Genomic DNA, 22,656 nt, shown 5'->3' with positions numbered 1-22,656 from the left:
TTGTTCTGATTGTTTTTATCAGCATTTTAGACCACTTCAATGTCTGATTTTTATCCATATCAATAAATATTGATATGTAATTAACGGTATTGATATGTTATTGACGGTTGCTATTATAAACGTGCAGTACAACACACGCCGTTTTTCCATGGGGTTTTGTGACATTTAAGTAGCTGTATAAGACTAAAACTGCTCTAGCTTAGGTAACTGGTCTGCTCTTTTCTCCAAGACCTAAATGTGCATTACAACCATGTGACCAGCTCTGTTCTTCCATGGGCTTTGTATCAGTGATTTCAAACAGCAGACTTTACGAGTTTCTCGGTACAGGGAGTGAAACAGATTTGAATACATTGTCTGAGCTTCTTGAGCCAGCTCGGCTCTGTCCAGGCAGCCTTTATTTGCCTGCGGTGCTGTGAGACTGGTCTTGTGCAGAGCACAGCAAGAGCTGTTCTATCCAAGGAACTATTCTGATGTGTAGAAAGACTGGGGATATCTCATTCCTATGGTAATGATCTCTTTTCTGTGAGGAATGATTATTATTATTTTTTTTTAATAGTCTTTCTGTGATACAAGGTTATAAGGAAAAACAACAACAACAACAACAAAAAAACACTGGCATCGCCGTGGTTGCTACTTGCTGCAAAAGGAAAAGTGAATGCACACAAGAGAAGTATGCATTTCTTCATGTCTCTGATGCTGCACAATGGTAGTGCACATGTTTGTGTTTGTCAAAAATAAACAGAATTAACTTTTTGGTTAAAGTTCAACGTCATTTTTTACAAGGAATATTTTTGAAACCTCTCTGATGGAAGCAAGAGGAGGGGTCATGAAGTACAAGTAATTTGCATCCACAAAATTATAGTAATAGTAATAAAGAGTAATAGTAATAAAAACGCTAATGCAGCAGATGACTTCCAGAGGTTGTTTTGAACCTATGTAGGCCTCTGTTTCTGTGACCCCTGTCGCCAAGGACAGAGCTGCTCTGCTCTTTATGTTTCTTCTCTCCTTGTGTGTATGTGAAGAAGAGGCATTCCCAGATGTATTCCTCTCTACTTCCAGGCATTTTATGCAGTGAGATTTGTGTCATGTCTTGAGCTGCCCTGTGTTTAGATACAGCACAACCTAGAGATCACATTTTTGGTGCTGAGGACTCCATATTTTCATTTAAAATCTGAACTAGTCATATTTTCATTATTGATCAAAAGCATTAAATCAAAGTATAAATAAGTCCAAATATTTTTCAATTCCTCCTGCTAATAATTTCTCTCTTAATGCTAGTTATTTTGAAATATACTCTTTCTTCATAAAACTGGAAAATAAAGACTCTGAGAAAGTGGCTAGACTAAAATATCAATACTTGTCACTATTTTTAATAATAAATAGTCTCTGGCCACTAGGACAAACAACTTGATAAGTAGGTGAGCAAATATTAACTTACTCAAAAACAAACAAACAAACAAAAAAACATAAAGTAGTATAAAATTGTTATATCAGGCATGTGTTTTGTTCTGGTTTTGGATCAGGTTTATGACATCAATCATTTTATTTATCATTTCTGAAATTTATTCCAATTTTTTTATTGCCCCATTAAGTAATCAGAGAAGCATAGTTATTCGAGGTGGTTTATTTACTTTTAGCAAAAAATAAAAATAATTAAAAAAAAAGTATATTTTTATTTCATTTTGCTTAACCCATAATGTTTGATAAATATACAATTTACTGAGGGTACACTGATCTAGAGAAGGTATGTATTTCCCAAAATGCTACAAACTCTACTAGTCTATTGAAAAGAAAAAAAAAAAAAGACAATGGAATTTTTTGACTGTTTAGATTGTTCTCTTTACAGATCATTGTGGCTGATAATGCACTACAGGCATACATAACAGCATAACTCTGACCATTTCATATAGAAGGTACTAATTAAAAAAAAAAGTATTTTTACAACGTTTGTATAAACAAAAATAAATATACCCTGTATTTCTGTTGCTGCGAATAGAGAGATGTTTTGAAGACAGGCACAGACAGTAGAAAAAATACAGTATAAATGACCTGTTTAAAGATCACGGTTTATAGCAATTCCTAGGATGATGTAGTTGAAGATTATGCCACACTACAGTTCCTGGGCAATATAATCTGAGAAAAATGTCTCATATAAGACAAAGAAAATTACTTTGAACTGAATAGTAAATATTAAATGACATGAAAGATGTATGAATGCACTATCATGTGATTTTATATTCACACTATTGTCTTGATTAATTTTCACTGTTCATACTCCTGTGGAATTAAATCATTATGTTTGCTATTCTTGCCTAGCCTAAATCCTACTGCTACTGCTGGTGGTAAAAAAACAAGTACACATTTTCCACAGTAGTTGGGTTTTGTCTCAGTGACTTGGGTCTCAGCACTGGGATACAATTTCTGAAAGAAAGAACAATTTCTGGATTACAAATAGATCTGAGGATGCATGTGTGCAGATTGAAATGCTTCGTTCACATTATAGCCCAATAATGTTTCTGAGGTTTAACTATTGTACTAAGATTGGAAGAAGAAATCATAAACAATAGTTTATCTGGAGACAAATTCCAGGACTCTAGCAAGAACTGCACATACTGAAACAGTTTTAATGCATATACTGAACAGTCTTAAAATAGAGTAAACAGAGAGAATGATCACACAAAATTTATGTGAAAGCTACATAGATAAAGCAGCCAGCATACAAAAACAGGAAAAGTTGTAATAATGCTTGTGGATTCCCGAGTTAGTGGGACAAAATGCACCACTGGGCTCCTGTGGTAGGTGCAGTTTAAACTAAGCTTTTTATTTATTTATTTAAGGACAACAGAAATGAATTTGACTTTTACATAACTGATTACTAAGAATAATAGCTTCTGCCAAATTGTTCCAATGATCATCACCACTGTCAAAATATGAGCGCTTTTAGATTCTTTCTAAATTCCCTCTCTAGCCACCCACTTATTCCGTTACATAAGAACCTAGAGACTGGAACACAACATTCATCTTTTTAAGTACTGGATGCATAGAGAGGCACAGAAAATTAAAACTATTAAGTTAAAACTAGTTTATACTACGGCGCTTGAGAGCAGATCTCCAGACACAGTTTGAAACTGCAGAACAGGGAGTGTGGAGGGCTCCTACCATCAGATGTCCAAAATCCAATCCAAGATGTCCCCCATCAGCCTTCAAGCTGAAATTAATTCCTGTACATTAGTAACCAATGTAACAGACTTAGTGCCTGCCTCTGTACCAGCACTACCAGACAACAGTCAGTCAGTACCAGAAAGCTTGACTTTGGGGTTAGGCAGTCCTCGTATGGGGCCAAGTGTGTTGATGAGGCCACAAGTTAACATTTGGAATTAAGGATTATTCAGATCCATTTGGGGAAGAGGATTATTATGGCTCAGATCTGCATTTGCAGAAATGTCTAATTACCCAAGAATGTATATGATGGGGAAAATCAGAAAAACAGTGATTTGGGGAATGAAAGACTTCAGGGCTACTCAGTAACTACAATAAGCTCGTGATACACAGTGCCTAGTTTTGAAGTTCTTAATCATTTCAATATAACTGAGATATAAATGTAGGAAACCTGAAGTACATATGAAATAATATTCATGTTCATTTGGCATTTGTAAGGGGAATATTCTCTCCTAAAGAAGATGTAGGGAGAAGCCGTGCAAACTACTGCAAAATTCACACGTACAGAAGAAAACTGCTGAAGGTAAGTAACTTTTAGAAAAAAACTTGTGTTTTATTAACCATTATATGCTTTTTTAGACGTGGAAGCTGGTAGCTAGTAACAGCGATTAACAGCTTATCAAGAAAAAAATTGTTATTATTTAAGTTTTTACATTACAGTGCACTGTGGTCACCTGCTTTAGTTCAACTCTGAAAATATATGAGGACTGAGGCACCCTCAAGCGGTAGACGTCGTTACAGCAGCTACAACACCGTACGCAGTTTCCATAAAGCAAATTGAATTCTCTCTCAAGACCTAATAATCTACGCAAACGTTTTCCTTAAATTTGCAGCAGATACATGAAAACTGTAGGAAAACTGAAACAGGACATTGATCAGGATGCATTGTACAATAAATACGTAATTTTAAAAACAAAAGTGAAAAAGTAAAAGGTTGAGTTTCACCTAGAAAAAAAAAAATTATTTCCATCACAATAAAGACATTACTGGCACATACTTAGTTTTTCATTTTCTGATACACAGAATTGGCTACGAATTTTTCTACTATAATTAGTTTTAACTGTAATTCCAGATGACTCTCACATTAAATAACATCTTGAATCGTCCTCCCCCCCCCCCTTTTGTGACTATGCAGCCCTTTTATTGAAAAGGTGGGTGGCTCTTAAAAGAGCCTTTGGGTTGAGCAGGTCTGGCACAGGCTGCGGAGGCAGCTTACTTGGAGCTGGTGTACTTGGTGACCGCCTTGGTGCCCTCGGACACAGCGTGCTTGGCCAGCTCGCCGGGCAGCAGCAGCCGCACGGCCGTCTGGATCTCCCGCGACGTGATGGTCGAGCGCTTGTTGTAGTGCGCCAGGCGCGACGCCTCGCCGGCGATGCGCTCGAAGATGTCGTTCACGAAAGAGTTCATGATGCCCATGGCCTTGGACGAGATGCCCGTGTCAGGGTGCACCTGCTTCAGCACCTTGTACACGTAGATCGAGTAGCTCTCCTTACGGCTCTTCTTGCGCTTCTTGTCGCCCTTCTTCTGCGTCTTGGTGACGGCTTTCTTGGAGCCCTTCTTGGGGGCGGGCGCAGACTTGGCCGGCTCAGGCATTGCTCGCGGCGGGACTGTCTCAGAGAGCGACTTCCACTCAGCTGACAACAGGAAGACGAAAGTGGAGGAAGCGCCCGCGGGCCATTTATTTATAGCTCCCCTATGCAAATGAGCAGCATTCCTTTTGCCTCCTCTCATTGGTCAGTACGCGACCGCGCGTCATCCGTCCTGTACAGCCGCCTTTTATTGGTCCGAACTGGATTCGGCCCCTCATTGGCTGCCCAGCGAAGCCCGACGTGCCAGCCTATCAGCGCGGGGGCTCCGGCCATAGCGGGGGTATAGCCGAGCGCCGCCGGCTGCGCGCTGCGTTCCCCTGCTGGGTGCTGTGCGGAGCGGGTCGCTGCCATGTCCGGGCGCGGGAAGCAGGGCGGGAAGGCGCGGGCCAAGGCCAAGTCGCGCTCGTCGCGGGCCGGGCTGCAGTTCCCCGTGGGCCGCGTGCACCGGCTGCTGCGCAAGGGCAACTACGCGGAGCGGGTGGGCGCCGGCGCCCCGGTGTACCTGGCGGCCGTGCTGGAGTACCTGACGGCCGAGATCCTGGAGCTGGCGGGCAACGCGGCCCGCGACAACAAGAAGACGCGCATCATCCCCCGCCACCTGCAGCTGGCCATCCGCAACGACGAGGAGCTCAACAAGCTGCTGGGCAAGGTCACCATCGCGCAGGGCGGGGTGCTGCCCAACATCCAGGCCGTGCTGCTGCCCAAGAAGACCGACAGCCACAAGGCCAAGGCCAAGTGAATGCAACAGGAAGGCTGCGCGTTGTCACACCTCGAGATGATAATTAAAAGGCTCTTTTCAGAGCCACCCACAAAATCATAGAAGAGCTCAGGAATCCGTAATACACTTACGCAGTTGCATGAACTACTCAAGCCGTGCTGTGTTGTTTTTTTTTTTTTCATATGTTTATTATCGGTATTTTTGTTTGGGCCATAGTAGCAACGCTTTCCATGTTTTTGTTAACAAAGTCGTGCCATAATGTTCTCCCGAAACAAACTCCTCCAGGGACGAGACAGAATACGTTTAGTTCTCAAACCGCAGAAAGCGAGAACAACCCATTTCGGTGTTAAGTCCCGCCTCCGTCCCCCTTCCGCGTTTTCCTTCCTTACGGGCGGCAGCAGCCGCCGCACCAGCCGCGATCTTCTCCGGGGAAGCGCGCGGGGAGGGGGAAGGGGGCAGCGGGCTGGGCTCGGCGCTGGCCAATCCTTGGTCAGGGCGGGCTTTTCCAATACCTAAAGCTTCTTTTCTTTCTCAAAGAGGACAAAAGGAATTGGAGAGCTCAGGGCTGTTTTCGGGGCGGTAAGAAAAAGCCTCCCCTCCTCCCCCCGTAGTACACAAAGCATTTAAAGAGGCACCTTAAGAAATAATACAATACATTAGACATGGCTCAGTAGTAGCGTGCCTGGCAAATCCATTACTTTTGTTACAAAATATATACTTAAAAAAAGTTACATCCGATTTTTATCAAATCATTATAAAACATTTCGTCGTGGCAGTCAAACCAATTACTCGGCAAAAGATGCAAAAGTCTACACTTCCCTAAAGCCGCCGCGCTATACCGTGCTCGTTAGGGTTCGCTTCAGAAATCGCAGGGGAAAAAGACAATTGACCTCTGACGACTTACGAATTTCTGGATCCTTGCTGCAGGTGACTGACGACCTCGGTGCCTCAGCTCCTTTAGGGAAAGTGTGGGTGGCTCTTAAAAGAGCCGTTGGATAACAAAATATGTACAGCAGAACTCTTCGAGGATAATTTACTTCTTCTTGGGCGCTGCCTTCTTTGCCTTGGCTGCTTTCGGCTTGGCTGCCTTGGGCTTGGCAGCTTTGGGCTTCACCGCCTTTGCCTTAGCCGGGCTCTTTGCTGCCTTCTTGGGGCGGCCAGCCTTGGCGGTCTTCTTGGGGCTCTTGGCTGCTTTCTTGGTGGCGGTGGCTGCAGGCTTCTTGGCTTTCTTGGGGCTCTTCTTCACCGCCGCCTTCTTGGGCTTCTTGGCGGCGCTGGCGGGCTTCTTGGCCGCCGGCTTCTTGGGCTTGGCCGCGGCCGCCCGCTTCTTGGGCGCCTTCTCCTTCACCTCGCCGGGCTTCTTGCTGAGGCGGAAGGAGCCGGAGGCGCCGGTGCCCTTGGTCTGCACCAGGGTGCCCTTGCCGACGAGGCTCTTGAGCCCCAGCTTGATGCGGCTGTTGTTCTTCTCCACGTCGTAGCCGCCGGCGGCCAGCGCCTTCTTGAGCGCGGCGAGGGAGAGCCCCTTGCGCTCCTTGGAGGCGGCCACGGCCTTGGTGATCAGCTCGGTGACGCTGGGGCCCGCGGGCTTGCGCGCCTTGGAGCCGCCCGCCGCCTTCTTCGGCTTCTTGCCGGCGGCCTTGGCGCTGGGCGCGGGCGCATCGGGAGCGGCGGCGGGAGCGGTCTCGGACATCGCGGCGGCGTCCTCTGCGGAGCAGGCGAACACAATTGGGCTGGCGCGGGTCAGATGCTCGTATTTTTAGAGAGGAGCCGCGCGGTGATTGGTGCGTTGCAGAGCCCGCCCCGCTGCACGGCCGGGGAGCCCTTCGGTGTGCTCGATTTGTGTTTCTTTGGACTAACAAAAGTGTATTTTCCTCGGAATTTCTGCCACCAAATCGCCCCATCTCCCCGGGGAGGGAGGAGAAGACCAGGTACTTGCGTTCGGGAGAGTTTCCAGCCGCGGACACGCGTCCTGAGATAAAGGAGAAGCCAGAAATCCCGTGTGCTGCTGCTGGAGAGACCTCTGAAGAGAGAAACTTTTGTTTTTCATTGCAAATTAAAAATTTCCTTTCGACATAAATGTCACGGCAACGGCTATATCTGATTCTTTAGAGGGTTTTCTTGTGGTCTAAACCGAAATCTGCCGATTTAAAGCTATTTTGACTGTTTAAATTGATTTTGAAGAGGAGGAAGTAACACAGACTCCTCTTTCAGCTCTGAATATGGATTAAGAACCGGTTCCTTTGACCATGTGTTTTACCTCCTAAAACGCTAAAGTCTATTGAAATAGTGTCTCATACTACCTCCTATTGCACTTATTATACAGCCATAAGCAATTTGTTAATGTTTGGAAATCTATGAACATGTAGTTGTTTTATTTTGTCTTCTTGGAATTTCACTAGAAGGGAGGCAAAGTTACCCTGCTGCCTTGTGCTTTTTTTCCTTTGTTTGTTTTCCATATGAATTTCTGTACTAATTATTAAGTGGATCAAGATTATTTTTTTTCACATTGCATTTCTATTTCAAGTAACTCAATACCCTACATTACAAAACAGCAGCATTCTAACAGAAAGCAATCTCCTAAACTTCTGGTTATTTTTATTGATATTACTTTTGTGTCTCTAGTAATTTAAGATGTGGAGGACCTAACGTAGCAGTTATGTAGTTAGGTTCTTACTGCCCAGAAAGCATTATCTTGTTGTGTATTTTTTGTAATAGCTGGAAAATTTAAAACCACATTACTTTTTTTTTTTTTTTTTTTTTTTTTCTGTGCCTCTCAGACAGTGTATTGAAACAAAGGTTTCAACAAAGCCAATGCTGAATCTTCTCACCGTTCAAAAAAGAAAAAAGAAAAAAAAGCCCACCTAATTCTTTCTTAGGCATTTTACAGTCATAGAAATGAGGAACTGCTTTCCTGACAAGAACTTATTGTGATAACCTGGGTTTCAATTAGGGGAGTGGTAGGCCATAGTTCACTCCTAAAGAACCAGGAAGAATTCAATCAATATTGATATCTGGTTCAAGATCATGTAATCTGCTGAAAACAGGATGGAGTTCTGGAATAATACTACTGAATCTGTACCTTTTTATAAAGAAGCATATTATCCATTGCCTTTTAATAGTTATTTAAGAATCACACAAATATTACACTTAAACTTAGCTTTCTCATTTTCTTTGATATCACCAGATATAGCACAGATGTAAACACAATTTATGCAGATATTGGCAACCAAAATTTCAAATTGTATAAATGCTTAACTTTAGATAAGTGTAATTCTATTTCCACTTTTTTTTTTTTTTTTCATTTACAGCTGCTGCTTTGTCAACACTAAACATGAATACAACACGAAAACGTTAGTTTTCTGTTAAATTGGGTTTCACTGATTACAAAACCAAACACTATAAAGAGAAGCAATGCAACCTGCATCCTAGAAGACAAAACTATAAGGAAAAGGATTGCAGGAAAAGTGCACTTGAGCTCTGTAATGTTACAAGAGGAAGGTGATAGAAGGAGGTATCTCATTGGAGCTTTCTGGATCTTGTTTGTAAAAATTATGCAGCACAAGAGAAGGATATGAGAATGAAATATATCGGACTGAATGTGGATATTGAAGACATACCTCCATCAGTTACCAAAATTGCAGTAAAATAAGATTTTTTGTTAGCTCATTTTCTACACGTGCTCATAAACCAATGAATGAGATGTTCCAGTGACTTGATTACATAGGGCAACATCTAGCAGGGCTTGGAGATGACATTTAACAGCTGCCAAGAGACTTCACGGCACAGAAGACAGAAGAAAGGTGTAGATCATGTATGACATGCCTGCAGCATGAAAACCGTTCCTGCCCAATCTTGTTATTCTGAACTCATATGCATTAACTTCAGTAGGCTTCACTGAAGGAGATTTAAATACTGCACCCCTCAGTTGTGGCTTCACAAGGTGTTGATTTGTGTTTATTGGGGGCTGAAACCGAAGTGGCTAAGATGGTCACTGTCCCAATTGTCTGCCTAGCCTTTCTCCCAGCACTTGCTACCCTCTCCCTTTCCCAGAAGGGCCAGCTAATAATATGGGTAGGAGCTTCTGATCTACAACAGTTACAGCTTGCCACTTTAAAATAAACTGAAGTAACTTCATAAATTTCATGACATGGGGATAACACTAGGTTCTGCTCTTTCTTTTCTAGTGGCTCTCCGGCAAAGGTGGAAAATAACTTCAGCAACACAGAACTGTGTTTGTAGCATATCATCTCTACTTGAAAGAAATATATGCAGGACCAATATTGTGGAAAGCTATAATGCATTTGGGAGTTTGAAAAAGAGTTTGCTCCACAGTCAGAACAGATAGGTAAGAAGGAATGGAGAAATGTAATCAGGCAAATAAAAAAGGTGATGAAGGATTCTAAAGGAAACAGGAATCACAGTTTAATCTCTAGGTGAGCAAGTGAGAAAAAGGAAAAAAAAAAATAATCTTATTTTATGCATGTTAGGCATTTTAGGCATATTTTGTTATAGAAAGACCTCAATAGGCCCCTACCTAAACTCTTGCCTGCAGTTTGGTTTTCCCAATAAGGAGAGTGGAGGGAGGTAGACTTCCTCATTCATTAAAAAAGGAGGAGAATGACATAAGGATCTCCAGAGGTGACTTTAGAGAGATCATCACTGTAATATCTGCTACATCTGAATGACTTCAATTCTTCTCACCTTGTGGGCAGCCCAGCAGGCCACACTACATCACAAACCTGTACATGATTGCAATCTGAGCACTACAAGTCACTTCCCTTCAGATGTCCAGTTCTGTCCAACTTTTGCATTTTTCTATTAAGACCTCTTGGTGTAAGCAAGGAGACACAAACCACAGCCAAGAGATGGTGCAGCACGTGAGAACTATCACATTCCCATCTCCAGTTTAGGACCTGCCAGTACTTGTTCCTCAGAATATGATCTCTGGGTTATATTTAGATATGTGTGCATTAGTGCAGGGTAACATGGCGGTTGTTCTCAAGGAATTTGGTTAGGAGGCATTAGCATGAGAGCTAGCCATGCAAACATGGTTCATGGTCTACTCCACCAGCTGTGGAAGAGTCCTGTGATGGATCTTTCTTAGACAGCTGGAGAAAGTACAGTGGGTATGCCCAAGCAGCACAGTCCCTTCCTTTCCTCCAAGCAACAGTTTCCAGAGATTTCAGTGAGGGTCTTTATGCTGTGTGCTGCACTCCTGTGTACATGTTCCTCAGGAATGAGGTGTAAATACTCCCTGCAACCGTGATTACACTCATATTACAACGTTACACCCATGTCTTACTTACCCTCAGTGACTTCATCTTTATCCGAGTTACAAATGTAATAACTCTTGTGATCCAACCAGCCAGCACAGTTTAACAGCTTTTTAACCCTTTGCTGTGCAATTTCAAAGTAGTACCTACCAAATTACAAACTCATTGCAGTTCTTCAAGTCTTTGCCTACATAACACCAGTGTTGCTTTTGCTGCTGATGCTGAGGAAGACTCCCAGGTGTAATGAAGCCATGCAGGGCTTTTTAAGCCAGCATAGGGCCAAGCATCTGTAGTGGGCAGGACAAGTAGGGTAGGGCAGTGGGTGACTGTCTCTGTAGACTCAGCTTTCTGGAATGCTGCACACTCCTCCCTGTACTCTTGGTTAAGGGATGGGGCACTCATTGAGGCCTCCCTGCATTGACATTGCTATGCCGTGTCATTTTGGAACTGAAAACCTAGTCTTTAACCTGGATATGGCAATAGTCAAAGGAACAGGGAAGGATGCCCTTCTTGGTGGGCATTCCCCTTGGTACTTAGGGGAAGGGAAAATAAGCAACAAAAATTTGGAGGCCAAAACCTTCCCCCAGAGCAAGGGGGAAAAAAGATGCACTTTGCTCCGTACCACACAGGAGCCTCTACTGTTGACCAGGTTAAAATATTTTTACTTTTCTCACACATCGGCAGAGAAAAGGTCCTCATTGTCAGTCAGCTATCAAAGAACAGTATTATTCATGTCTTAAAGAACTCTGGTCTTCCAAAACTAAAGTAAGGCATTTGACAGATGAACTTCTGGACCACCCTGACATGCTTTGAATGTAGTCATCAGCCATAGATCAAGAATGTCAGGCCCTGAGACAAGCTGTCTGTGATATGTAAGCAACAAGAACAGAAGCTCAACCATCCATTGCTACACAAAGAACTCCTTTCCACCCGAATTGCTCGTGCTTTTCTTTTACCCTCATTTAATAACAGTGAATGTCATTAAGAAAGTGTGCTACCACATTGTCCTTTCAGAGTAGTGTCTCCATCAGCACGGAGGTCTGACTTCTCAGACCAGTGAGCAGCCCACACAGAGCAATGCTGAGCAGCCTGCTCTTACTCCCCATAACCCCTTGGCAATTCTTCACCTTTTCTGCTCTCCACCCTTTCCTATGTGTGTGCCTGTACGCCCTGTGAATACTGCTAAGAGCAGCACTGGTGCTTGCAGGGAACAATATGATCAATCTACATGCTCCTCTACCTCCAGTTAGAGCTCTGTTTGACATTTCTCAGGGAACAAAGTGACTTTAGGTTGGTACATGCATACAGAGCAGGTCTGCAGTCCACCCTGATGGATAACACCCCAGGTGCTGATGAGACAAGATGCAAGGTAGATTTGGGTTGCAACCCAACAACCACCTTTTTTTTTTTTTTTTTTTTTTTTTGTCACACAAGCAGTGACAGTGGTACCCAAATACCATGTAGGCTTGGCACACACCATCACTGAGAGCCAAAGTGTTTTGTCATACAGCTTGTGAAGTTGCTTTTGCTAAGGGATGCTGCCTTGCCAGTTTTACTGAGCTGTGGGGGTGAAACAGGTCTTTGCTCCAGATAGGGCTGTTTGTGCCATCGTTCTAGAGCAGGAGTATCACAAGGCAGCATTAGGTTGGCAGTGACATAGGCTTGCTGTCTTCCTTTAGAAAACAGAAAAAAAAAAAAAGGTTTTGCAGAGGTATTAAATGCTGTGCTTTAGCTTATGTTTTTTATAGCACATGCTTCACAGCTGTGAAAGCTAAACGCTGGTGCCACAGAGGCACTGTCCCTGGTTAGGAGGTCACCCAGACTGCCAGAGACACTGCTAGGGCTGGCAGGTGCCCCTATTTCCCTACAATAAACAAGTGAGGGCCGTCACTCAGCACTCCTGCTATCAGACAGCTAGGAAGTCAGGAATTTGGCTTCACAGGCTGCTGAGTGAGATATGTGTGTACAGGATGGGCACATTCAAGAAGTCCCAGCACTTTATTTTTTCATGTATTTTGCCTGCAACCTGCCATGTGTATGCTAGTCTGAGGAAGTAGTTAAGTAGTTAAGTGTATTAAAGTCTAAACCTTGGCCTTCCTGATACAGTTTTTTTGTTTGTTTGTTTTGTTTCTTACATGCTGAAAATGTAGTGAATCTTTTGTTGATTTGTACATGAAATAAAGAGCAGAATAATAAGCTTAACTAGTGTGTTGTTTAAATTTAGAAGTCTGTAACACCTTCCATTTAACTATAAGGTTTAAAGACCAGGAAACAAAGCCAGCACTAAGCAGCTATGGGCAGGGATCAGCCTCTGTCCAGCTCTATAGAGGTAGCAAGTGAAAAGAAGCCAGGTGGGTTTTGGGGTTTGTGGATTTACCCAAACTGCAATAGGAGGCCCTTACAAGGAAGGAAAATTCATAGTCCCCATAATCCAAGTCTGTTGAGAGAAGGGTCTGCTCATTATTTGAGTAATTCTAATACCAACTGTCTACATTTAATGCATATTCACTTAAATAAACATCTGCTGGTGGGAGGGGGGCAGGAAGAGAGAAAAAGAAAAAATGGAAGAAAAAAAGAAGCAACAACCAACAAACCAAAAAACAAACAAAAAACATAACAGTGTAGGATAAACATTTGTACCAAAACCTAAGTGGAGACAAAGGTGTAATCTCTGCTCGTTCTTTAATTAATTCTTTAGGAGAAAAGAGGTTTTGGCTTCCTTGGGTGCATGGAAAAGCTTTCAAGGGTTACTGCTGTCAGCCACATCACTGTACAAAGCCAGAAATATTTGTTTGCTTTTGACACCGAGGAAAAAGTAAAGCATTCTTATACTTTAAAAATATTACTTTTTAGGTTTTTCTCTTTTTATTTTACAACATATTTATTCTCTTAACATGGTGATTATTGAAAATGATTTTATCTCTTTTTTTGTAACTTCCTTCCCACTAGGGTGACAGGAACACCTGGTTATGGCCTCTTCAGTGATGAGGGAGACATTTGCTCATGCTCAGATAAGGTCAGTATTAGGGACACATAAGACATAACTCTGGGAGGGGACAGAGGAGGAATACAAGGTGTAGTAGTTGAACTTGATTCTGCAGTTAAGGAATCCTGGATCCTAAGCAGGGAGAAATGAATGAGCAATATGACTGGGGCAGCCTTGAGATTCTGCTGCCCTTTGTAATGTATTCTAGATAGTGACTTGTTATCATAACACTGCAAGAACTGAGTCATTCACAAAAAACTGTCTTGTGGGCCAATATCCCATCTGTGACAGAGGCCAGCTAAATTAAAAAAAAAAAAAAAAAAAAGTGTGTAAGAACACTGTCTCACCAAAATGATCTCTTAACTCCTAATGATTTGTAGGCCAGAGGCACCGTGAGCCAGAGGGGATGTCTTTGAACTGGAGAGCCCTCAATGGATTTTTTATCCAGTGTTTATTGACTTTCTCTGTATACAGATTTAGTATCATGATTACATGATTTAGTATTACATGAGAGATACTAAATCATTACATGATTTAGCATGACATATAATAAGAAGCTGAGGAACAGGGACATTGAAAGTGAGTGTGGGAGATGGGGGAACAGTTGATGGACATGTATACTAAGTGGGATTTATCTATTTATTTGAGAAGAATCCCGTTTATATGCAGTTAAGTGACCTGTCTGTATGTGTTTGCAAAAAGCTGAAAAACGTACTTTCTATGGTGCAGATGAAGTGGGACAAAGTGGCAACCAGCACAGTAGGAAGGCTAAACACCCTTTCTTGTGGCTGAGGAGAGGTGAAGAGAATATGTCTACTGGGGAGGGAACGACAAGTAATTTGACAGGACAGAGGAAAAAATCAGAAGCCTTCAAGGCCAGGCAGAGAGATTCCTGTGTAAAATATCTGAGCTGAAAGGTGCTGGGAAAGAATTACCTCATCATTATATTTTTAGATCCCATCACTTGCACAGACCTTCCCTCCTGGAGTCACCATGACTGAGACAGAACCAATGCCAATGCCAGCTAGAGAAAGGCTTGTCAGAGTTCCCAGAGCCTTTCATCTTGACAGGCTTTCCTCTGTCTCTGGATAATGAGGTGTGTATCAGGATTGTAGTCACACTCTCCATACTGGAATTATGCAAATCTTACAGCCCCAGAGGGGTTTGAGCCCTGCAAGGACAGCCAGCAGAAACTGAGGTATAGCTTTAACTGTTGTGATGACTGATTTTCAGTTGTGAGGTTGTATCACAGCAACAAATACATATTACATGAAAAGAAAAAAATAATAATAAAAAAAAGTACCTATCCACTCAGAATGATGTCAGATCTTTGCAGTCATGGAGGTACACATGCACATAGCTGAAGTAGTCACTTTTGTTGTGCATTTGATGTGCATGACTAATTTTCATCCAATTAGTAGCAGTGATCTAGATGGATGTATAATCCTTTTTAAGCATGACCAGGATCTTTGTGACTTAATCTTCAGCAACACTCCAGACACAGGAGAGAAAAAAAGGATCAACTCCAGCTCCGTGCTGATAAAGCCCATCATGGACTCGACATCGATACCACAGTCTGAGTGTCAGGCATAGCCAGCTTCTACAATAAGATGCACACTTTTCTCTAACCTGAGGTGAAGGCATAGAAATGGCTTTCTTAATGGCCTGTAGCACAAACCAGATGCTAGCATAAGGCCTTGGGGTGACCCATCACATCTTACATTTAGCAGCCAGTGCTCAGCACTACCATTGAGTTCTTGCAATATGACCTCAGAAGTACTGAGACATGGTTCACATCTTAGCAACAGCAGTTGTCAGCAACACACACACAATTTGCTTGATTCAAAAAGTGGCTAACATGGGTCTTTGACTAATTCATGGTTGCGCAGAGGTGAGCTAAGATTTTTTTTTTTCCCATCTGGAAATTGATTCTATTTCTTACTTGTGCTTAAGTTAGTTCTCAGGCTCATGTATCAAACTCATGTAGCATAGTCACTTATATAAGGAAATGGGTTATTTATGATGCAGACAAATATCTTGGAATGAATGACAAAAGGCTTTCTTGAACTTACAACAATGGACTGGGAGAAAATGGCTTTCCTACAGTTGCCTAGTGCAGCATGCAGGGTGTTTTGAATGCAATATTTCAGAGAAGCTATCACCTGGAAACACAGTAACCCAGTGACATCCCAGCTTCTGCTCTCAAGAGCAGTCCCCAAGAATCTTGTAAACATGACAGAAAGAAGCCACTGGAAGTGGCAATGATAATTCTAAATTCATGGGTGCTCCAGGGGATATTGGGAGACACGCTGTGTGCATTATCCCAGCCACAAACTTTATTACATGCTACCTTCATTTATGAATCGAGGAGAGTGTAGGACTAGATTTAGAGATTTGCAGGGACAAAAAAACAAACTTCGGAGTGAGTAGCATGCATGGTAGGCATGTAACCAAATTAGTGGACAGATATTTTAAGCTAGAAAACTGTATCTGGTTATTATACTTACTAATAAATGCATGATCTCTGTAGGTAAAATTCAGAGATTTGCTTCCAGGTGCATGAAAACTGATTGCTTTCACACAACTGATTACCACTCAAGTACTCCTTGGTTTACCAAGTATCCTGTGTGTCAAACAGCCCACTTAACAGGAAATAAGAGAAAATTGTAATTGTATTGATTTTAATATTAATTACTAATAATATTAAATTATAAATGTTTATTTTAAAAACAATATGTAGAATTAAAAAATAATATTGGAGAAGCGTATGCAGTCACGCTCGGCCCCGGAGAGAAAGAAGCCGGAGCGCCACCGCCCCGCCCGGAGCCGCCGGGGACCGGGAGGGGCGCGGCCGAGGCGGGGCCGGGGCCGGGGCCGGGGCCGGGGCCGGGGCTGCGGCGGGGCCCCGGGAGGTGCCCGAGAGAGGCGGTGGAGGGCGGAGGGCGGAGGGCGGAGGCCCCGCCCCGCCCCGCCCCGCCCCGGCCGCAGGAGGGGACGCGCCGCCGGGACCGCCCCCGCCTCGCGCCCGCCCCTGCTTCCAACCAGGTCGGCTCCCCCGCTATAAAGGGCGCGGCGCGGCAGCGGGCCGCTCACAGCTCGGCTCAGGCAGCGGCAGCGGCACCATGTCTGGCAGAGGCAAGGGCGGGAAGGGGCTCGGCAAGGGGGGCGCCAAGCGGCACCGCAAGGTGCTGCGCGACAACATCCAGGGCATCACCAAGCCGGCCATCCGGCGCCTGGCGCGGCGCGGCGGCGTCAAGCGCATCTCGGGGCTCATCTACGAGGAGACGCGCGGCGTGCTCAAGGTCTTCCTGGAGAACGTGATCCGCGACGCCGTCACCTACACCGAGCACGCCAAGCGCAAGACGGTCACGGCCATGGACGTGGTCTACGCCCTCAAGCGCCAGGGACGCACCCTCTACGGCTTCGGCGGCTAAAGCGCGCAGGCAGCTGCTTCTCGGACCCTCTCGACACCCCAAAGGCTCTTTTAAGAGCCGCCCACCTTCTCTTCAGAAAGAGCTGTATCGCGTTTGGTCGGGTTCTTGAAGCTGTTTCTGTACAGAAGTATGTTGCAACTAGTTTCTACCCGCCCCACTAAGGTTTTGGTGCCTAGCACCGTATCGTATCGTGGTGCTTGAGGCTGTTTCGCAGGGCTCTGTTACGTAATTCCCTTCCCACTTCCCTCGCTGCTCTTCGCGTTTAGCAGCCGCTTCCGGGACAAACTGGTTGGGCTGCTTGTTAACTGAGCGCTGTACGAGCCGGTGGCCCTTCCGAGGGAGGCGCCCACCGCTACTGAGAGCAAGCCTGCAATGTGCTGGGCGTAGGCTCCGATCCTCCCAGGGCTGTAGCCACGTCCGGAAGAGCCGCGAGCGAAGGGGGGGGCCCTAGCGAGCAAGGGGGGAGGAAGGTATCCGCCTTGTCAAGCACCCTGAGGGCATGGGGGAGGCCACTCTTCCCTCCCAGTGGCTCCAGCCCACAGAAAAAAGCACAGCGACCACGCGCGCTGGGCTCGCTTTAGGAGGCGGAGCGCCCTCACCCTTTGAAAAGCCCGCGCGGGGCAGCCACAGGCTCCAACTGCTCCCGCGCCACGGGCGGCTCTGCTCGAGCCCGGCTCGCCGCAGCTGGCGGCGCCTGGGCTGAGAGCGCTGCTCCGGGGGTGAGTGCGGGGCCTACGAGGAAGGGCCGAGGCTGCCCGGCCGCAACCGGGCTCTCCCATGTAGAGCCTGGGCGTTAGAGCAGGGCAAGACTCCCGCACACTTCTCGTCAGAAGGGCGGGCGTACACCCCCTCTCCTCTCTCTCTGTACCTCTTCAACAGGAGCGTCTCAAGCTCTTTCTCGAGGCTGTGGGTGGCTCTGAAAAGAGCCTTTGGGTTTCAGTGGTCCGCGCCGGGCCTGTCTCCGGGGCCGCTTTACTTGCTCTTTGCCTTGTGGCTTTCGGTCTTCTTGGGCAGCAGCACGGCCTGGATGTTGGGCAGCACCCCGCCCTGCGCGATGGTGACCTTGCCCAGCAGCTTGTTGAGCTCCTCGTCGTTGCGGATGGCCAGCTGCAGGTGGCGGGGGATGATGCGCGTCTTCTTGTTGTCGCGGGCCGCGTTGCCCGCCAGCTCCAGGATCTCGGCCGTCAGGTACTCCAGCACGGCCGCCAGGTACACCGGGGCGCCGGCGCCCACCCGCTCCGCGTAGTTGCCCTTGCGCAGCAGCCGGTGCACGCGGCCCACGGGGAACTGCAGCCCGGCCCGCGACGAGCGCGACTTGGCCTTGGCCCGCGCCTTCCCGCCCTGCTTCCCGCGGCCTGACATCGCTGCTCGCTCTCTGCGCGCTGCACACACACCCGACGAGAAGCCCTCTCCGAGTGAATTACCCGCGCCCCGCGGCCCGCCCTTATATCCCTTCCCCTTGCGCGGCCCGCGCCTCCTGATAGGCCCAGGCGCACCCGGGGAGCGCGCAGCCAATGCCCGAGCGAATCTCGCCCTCACCAATCGCTCTCGGCTGCTCGATCGCCGAGGCGGGGGGGATGCAGAGAGGGAAATGCAGATCTGTGTGTCTTTGGAGGACTCTCAGAGGGCAGAGGGGTGGGGGGTCTGGCAGACGAAACGCGGTAGCTTCAGTCGAATTCACAAAGATTCAATGACTTTAAACAGCGTCTAGTCCTCTGATTAAAATTAAAGTGTTGTTATCACATCATCAGAAAAAAATAGAGTAGATTTTTTCACTTTAATTCCATTACACATTTCCTAATTTTTATGTATCTTCGATACCATTGTTTCCTGCCTTCTGATTTCTTTTTTACTGCAATATTTCAAAAAGTTAAAGTAAGGCTTTTTAGAACTTAACGATAAACTAAAGCCTTTCTGCATGAAAACATCGATGCTGAAAACATACATTTTTTTTTTCTGCATAGGGTTAATAAAGAAATATGCAGAAGGGAAAGTAAAATATATTTAAGCTTTTGTAAAGAATCTTTAGGTAGTATGTGGATATATTCCTGAAATGGAAATACAAGTTGATACCGTGTATCAGAAATTATCCGTGTGACTAAGTACATAGAAAGGACAAAGACGGAACCAGGGGGTGGTCTTTTCCAAAGGCGGTAAATTTAAAATTAGAATCCACCAATGAGATTCAGCGTGCATGTATCCGCCTATCAGAGCTGGGAACGCTGCTATATATACAGGCAGTGTGCGAACGCGTTCTCACTACCTTTTGTTTCTTCGCTTGCAGTAGCTGTTGCTAGCGATGGCGCGTACAAAGCAGACGGCGCGTAAGTCGACGGGCGGGAAGGCGCCCCGCAAGCAGCTGGCCACCAAGGCGGCCCGCAAGAGCGCGCCGGCCACGGGCGGCGTGAAGAAGCCGCACCGCTACCGGCCCGGCACGGTGGCGCTGCGCGAGATCCGCCGCTACCAGAAGTCGACGGAGCTGCTGATCCGCAAGCTGCCCTTCCAGCGGCTGGTGCGCGAGATCGCGCAGGACTTCAAGACCGACCTGCGCTTCCAGAGCTCGGCCGTGATGGCGCTGCAGGAGGCGAGCGAGGCCTACCTGGTGGGGCTCTTCGAGGACACCAACCTGTGCGCCATCCACGCCAAGCGCGTCACCATCATGCCCAAGGACATCCAGCTCGCCCGCCGCATCCGCGGGGAGCGTGCATAAGCAGATTTCAGTCACAAAATTTCAATTTTACACGACAACTATCATCATCCCAAAGGCTCTTTTAAGAGCCAATACATAAACCGTAAAAAGAGCTGTGGCACTCTTTATTGGAATATAATTGTGAACTATATCTTCAAGGTGTAGGTATCAGGTAAAGCAGATCATCCTTCTGAAAATCGTTTCTAAATTATAAATGGTTATTATAAGTACAAACAAGGAGATACCATGTTTCCTTTGCCGGATCTCCCCTCACCCGCTGAGAGGCACCCGCCCAAACATTTCTCCCTGCCCCCATTCTCAAATCCCCCAGGTTTGTCATCCACTCGCCCCCCCCCCCCCCCTTAGCGGCAGAGATGCCGTAGGAAAAAGGAGCGGTGACAAAAGGGACGAGAAGGACGGGGGCCGGCGCGGAAGAGGGCTGCAGCGGCTGGCGCCGAGTTTTCGCACCGCGATCGGAGCGGAGCCGCCCGGTGCGTCCCGCGGCGTCATTGGCTGGGCCGAGAAGGAGAGGTGGGGGGAAGGGTCGCTGTGCCGTGCCGATTGGTGAGGGCGAGATTCGCTCGGGCATTGGCTGCGCGCTCCCCGGGTGCGCCTGGGCCTATCAGGAGGCGCGGGCCGCGCAAGGGGAAGGGATATAAGGGCGGGCCGCGGGGCGCGGGTAATTCACTCGGAGAGGGCTTCTCGTCGGGTGTGTGTGCAGCGCGCAGAGAGCGAGCAGCGATGTCAGGCCGCGGGAAGCAGGGCGGGAAGGCGCGGGCCAAGGCCAAGTCGCGCTCGTCGCGGGCCGGGCTGCAGTTCCCCGTGGGCCGCGTGCACCGGCTGCTGCGCAAGGGCAACTACGCGGAGCGGGTGGGCGCCGGCGCCCCGGTGTACCTGGCGGCCGTGCTGGAGTACCTGACGGCCGAGATCCTGGAGCTGGCGGGCAACGCGGCCCGCGACAACAAGAAGACGCGCATCATCCCCCGCCACCTGCAGCTGGCCATCCGCAACGACGAGGAGCTCAACAAGCTGCTGGGCAAGGTCACCATCGCGCAGGGCGGGGTGCTGCCCAACATCCAGGCCGTGCTGCTGCCCAAGAAGACCGAAAGCCACAAGGCAAAGAGCAAGTAAAGCGGCCCCGGAGACAGGCCCGGCGCGGACCACTGAAACCCAAAGGCTCTTTTCAGAGCCACCCACAGCCTCGAGAAAGAGCTTGAGACGCTCCTGTTGAAGAGGTACAGAGAGAGAGGAGAGGGGGTGTACGCCCGCCCTTCTGACGAGAAGTGTGCGGGAGTCTTGCCCTGCTCTAACGCCCAGGCTCTACATGGGAGAGCCCGGTTGCGGCCGGGCAGCCTCGGCCCTTCCTCGTAGGCCCCGCACTCACCCCCGGAGCAGCGCTCTCAGCCCAGGCGCCGCCAGCTGCGGCGAGCCGGGCTCGAGCAGAGCCGCCCGTGGCGCGGGAGCAGTTGGAGCCTGTGGCTGCCCCGCGCGGGCTTTTCAAAGGGTGAGGGCGCTCCGCCTCCTAAAGCGAGCCCAGCGCGCGTGGTCGCTGTGCTTTTTTCTGTGGGCTGGAGCCACTGGGAGGGAAGAGTGGCCTCCCCCATGCCCTCAGGGTGCTTGACAAGGCGGATACCTTCCTCCCCCCTTGCTCGCTAGGGCCCCCCCTTCGCTCGCGGCTCTTCCGGACGTGGCTACAGCCCTGGGAGGATCGGAGCCTACGCCCAGCACATTGCAGGCTTGCTCTCAGTAGCGGTGGGCGCCTCCCTCGGAAGGGCCACCGGCTCGTACAGCGCTCAGTTAACAAGCAGCCCAACCAGTTTGTCCCGGAAGCGGCTGCTAAACGCGAAGAGCAGCGAGGGAAGTGGGAAGGGAATTACGTAACAGAGCCCTGCGAAACAGCCTCAAGCACCACGATACGATACGGTGCTAGGCACCAAAACCTTAGTGGGGCGGGTAGAAACTAGTTGCAACATACTTCTGTACAGAAACAGCTTCAAGAACCCGACCAAACGCGATACAGCTCTTTCTGAAGAGAAGGTGGGCGGCTCTTAAAAGAGCCTTTGGGGTGTCGAGAGGGTCCGAGAAGCAGCTGCCTGCGCGCTTTAGCCGCCGAAGCCGTAGAGGGTGCGTCCCTGGCGCTTGAGGGCGTAGACCACGTCCATGGCCGTGACCGTCTTGCGCTTGGCGTGCTCGGTGTAGGTGACGGCGTCGCGGATCACGTTCTCCAGGAAGACCTTGAGCACGCCGCGCGTCTCCTCGTAGATGAGCCCCGAGATGCGCTTGACGCCGCCGCGCCGCGCCAGGCGCCGGATGGCCGGCTTGGTGATGCCCTGGATGTTGTCGCGCAGCACCTTGCGGTGCCGCTTGGCGCCCCCCTTGCCGAGCCCCTTCCCGCCCTTGCCTCTGCCGGACATGGTGCCGCTGCCGCTGCCTGAGCCGAGCTGTGAGCGGCCCGCTGCCGCGCCGCGCCCTTTATAGCGGGGGAGCCGACCTGGTTGGAAGCAGGGGCGGGCGCGAGGCGGGGGCGGTCCCGGCGGCGCGTCCCCTCCTGCGGCCGGGGCGGGGCGGGGCGGGGCGGGGCCTCCGCCCTCCGCCCTCCGCCCTCCACCGCCTCTCTCGGGCACCTCCCGGGGCCCCGCCGCAGCCCCGGCCCCGGCCCCGGCCCCGGCCCCGGCCCCGCCTCGGCCGCGCCCCTCCCGGTCCCCGGCGGCTCCGGGCGGGGCGGTGGCGCTCCGGCTTCTTTCTCTC

At 48.2% G+C, this 22,656-nt stretch overlaps 9 protein-coding genes across 9 annotated transcripts in view; 4 read left to right on the top strand and 5 right to left on the bottom strand.

Annotated features, from left to right (window-relative positions):
- Positions 1-1,597: 1,597 nt before the first annotated feature.
- Positions 1,598-22,656, bottom strand: part of LOC309886030 (histone H2B 1/2/3/4/6-like) — a 52,151-nt gene continuing 31,092 nt past the window's right edge. The window contains exon 2 of the mRNA XM_082776560.1: positions 1,598-2,421. Within this exon, the coding sequence (XP_082632686.1) occupies positions 2,331-2,421 (91 nt within the window). The 3' untranslated portion in view covers positions 1,598-2,330. The remainder of the gene's footprint in view (positions 2,422-22,656) is intronic.
- LOC309886024 (histone H2B 1/2/3/4/6-like) lies at positions 3,808-4,950 on the bottom strand (the record flags this gene model as incomplete). Its single annotated transcript, XM_082776547.1, has 1 exon — positions 3,808-4,950. The coding sequence occupies one exon, from the start codon at positions 4,948-4,950 to the stop codon at positions 4,432-4,434; it is 519 nt and encodes a 172-aa protein (XP_082632673.1). The 3' UTR covers positions 3,808-4,431.
- Positions 5,143-5,552, top strand: LOC309886044 (histone H2A-IV). The gene has a single exon (XM_082776584.1). It carries the CDS (start codon positions 5,158-5,160, stop codon positions 5,545-5,547), a length of 390 nt encoding a protein of 129 aa, XP_082632710.1. The 5' UTR covers positions 5,143-5,157; the 3' UTR covers positions 5,548-5,552.
- On the bottom strand, positions 5,693-7,245 carry LOC309886018 (histone H1.01-like). The gene has a single exon (XM_082776531.1). It carries the CDS (start codon positions 7,214-7,216, stop codon positions 6,560-6,562), a length of 657 nt encoding a protein of 218 aa, XP_082632657.1. The 5' UTR covers positions 7,217-7,245; the 3' UTR covers positions 5,693-6,559.
- LOC309877368 (histone H4) lies at positions 16,908-17,647 on the top strand (the record flags this gene model as incomplete). The annotated part of the gene is made up of 1 exon (XM_082758641.1): positions 16,908-17,647. One exon carries the CDS (start codon positions 16,908-16,910, stop codon positions 17,217-17,219), a length of 312 nt encoding a protein of 103 aa, XP_082614767.1. The 3' UTR covers positions 17,220-17,647.
- LOC309876724 (histone H2A type 2-C) lies at positions 18,114-18,908 on the bottom strand. Its single transcript, XM_082757362.1, has one exon. The coding sequence runs from the start codon at positions 18,579-18,581 to the stop codon at positions 18,192-18,194; it is 390 nt and encodes a 129-aa protein (XP_082613488.1). The 5' UTR covers positions 18,582-18,908; the 3' UTR covers positions 18,114-18,191.
- LOC309891861 (histone H3.2) lies at positions 19,130-20,171 on the top strand. Its single transcript, XM_082784748.1, has one exon. The coding sequence runs from the start codon at positions 19,519-19,521 to the stop codon at positions 19,927-19,929; it is 411 nt and encodes a 136-aa protein (XP_082640874.1). The 5' UTR covers positions 19,130-19,518; the 3' UTR covers positions 19,930-20,171.
- Positions 20,330-21,117, top strand: LOC309881976 (histone H2A type 2-C). The gene has a single exon (XM_082768560.1). It carries the CDS (start codon positions 20,650-20,652, stop codon positions 21,037-21,039), a length of 390 nt encoding a protein of 129 aa, XP_082624686.1. The 5' UTR covers positions 20,330-20,649; the 3' UTR covers positions 21,040-21,117.
- Positions 21,145-22,426, bottom strand: LOC309881985 (histone H4). Its single transcript, XM_082768571.1, has one exon. It carries the CDS (start codon positions 22,320-22,322, stop codon positions 22,011-22,013), a length of 312 nt encoding a protein of 103 aa, XP_082624697.1. The 5' UTR covers positions 22,323-22,426; the 3' UTR covers positions 21,145-22,010.

This window comes from Aythya marila (assembly GCF_965140915.1).
Source record: "Aythya marila genome assembly, chromosome: 1".
NCBI lineage: Eukaryota > Metazoa > Chordata > Aves > Anseriformes > Anatidae > Aythya > Aythya marila.
The sequence above is the reverse complement of the archived record's forward strand: the minus strand, read 5'-3'. Positions and strand labels throughout refer to the sequence as shown.

What these genes read in the sequence shown, in the direction of transcription:
- LOC309886044 (XM_082776584.1), top strand. Translation starts at nt 5,158, where the DNA reads ATGTCCGGGCGCGGGAAGCAGGGCGGGAAGGCGCGGGCCAAGGCCAAG.
- LOC309886018 (XM_082776531.1), bottom strand. Translation starts at nt 7,216, where the DNA reads ATGTCCGAGACCGCTCCCGCCGCCGCTCCCGATGCGCCCGCGCCCAGC.
- LOC309876724 (XM_082757362.1), bottom strand. Translation starts at nt 18,581, where the DNA reads ATGTCAGGCCGCGGGAAGCAGGGCGGGAAGGCGCGGGCCAAGGCCAAG.
- LOC309891861 (XM_082784748.1), top strand. Translation starts at nt 19,519, where the DNA reads ATGGCGCGTACAAAGCAGACGGCGCGTAAGTCGACGGGCGGGAAGGCG.
- LOC309881976 (XM_082768560.1), top strand. Translation starts at nt 20,650, where the DNA reads ATGTCAGGCCGCGGGAAGCAGGGCGGGAAGGCGCGGGCCAAGGCCAAG.
- LOC309881985 (XM_082768571.1), bottom strand. Translation starts at nt 22,322, where the DNA reads ATGTCCGGCAGAGGCAAGGGCGGGAAGGGGCTCGGCAAGGGGGGCGCC.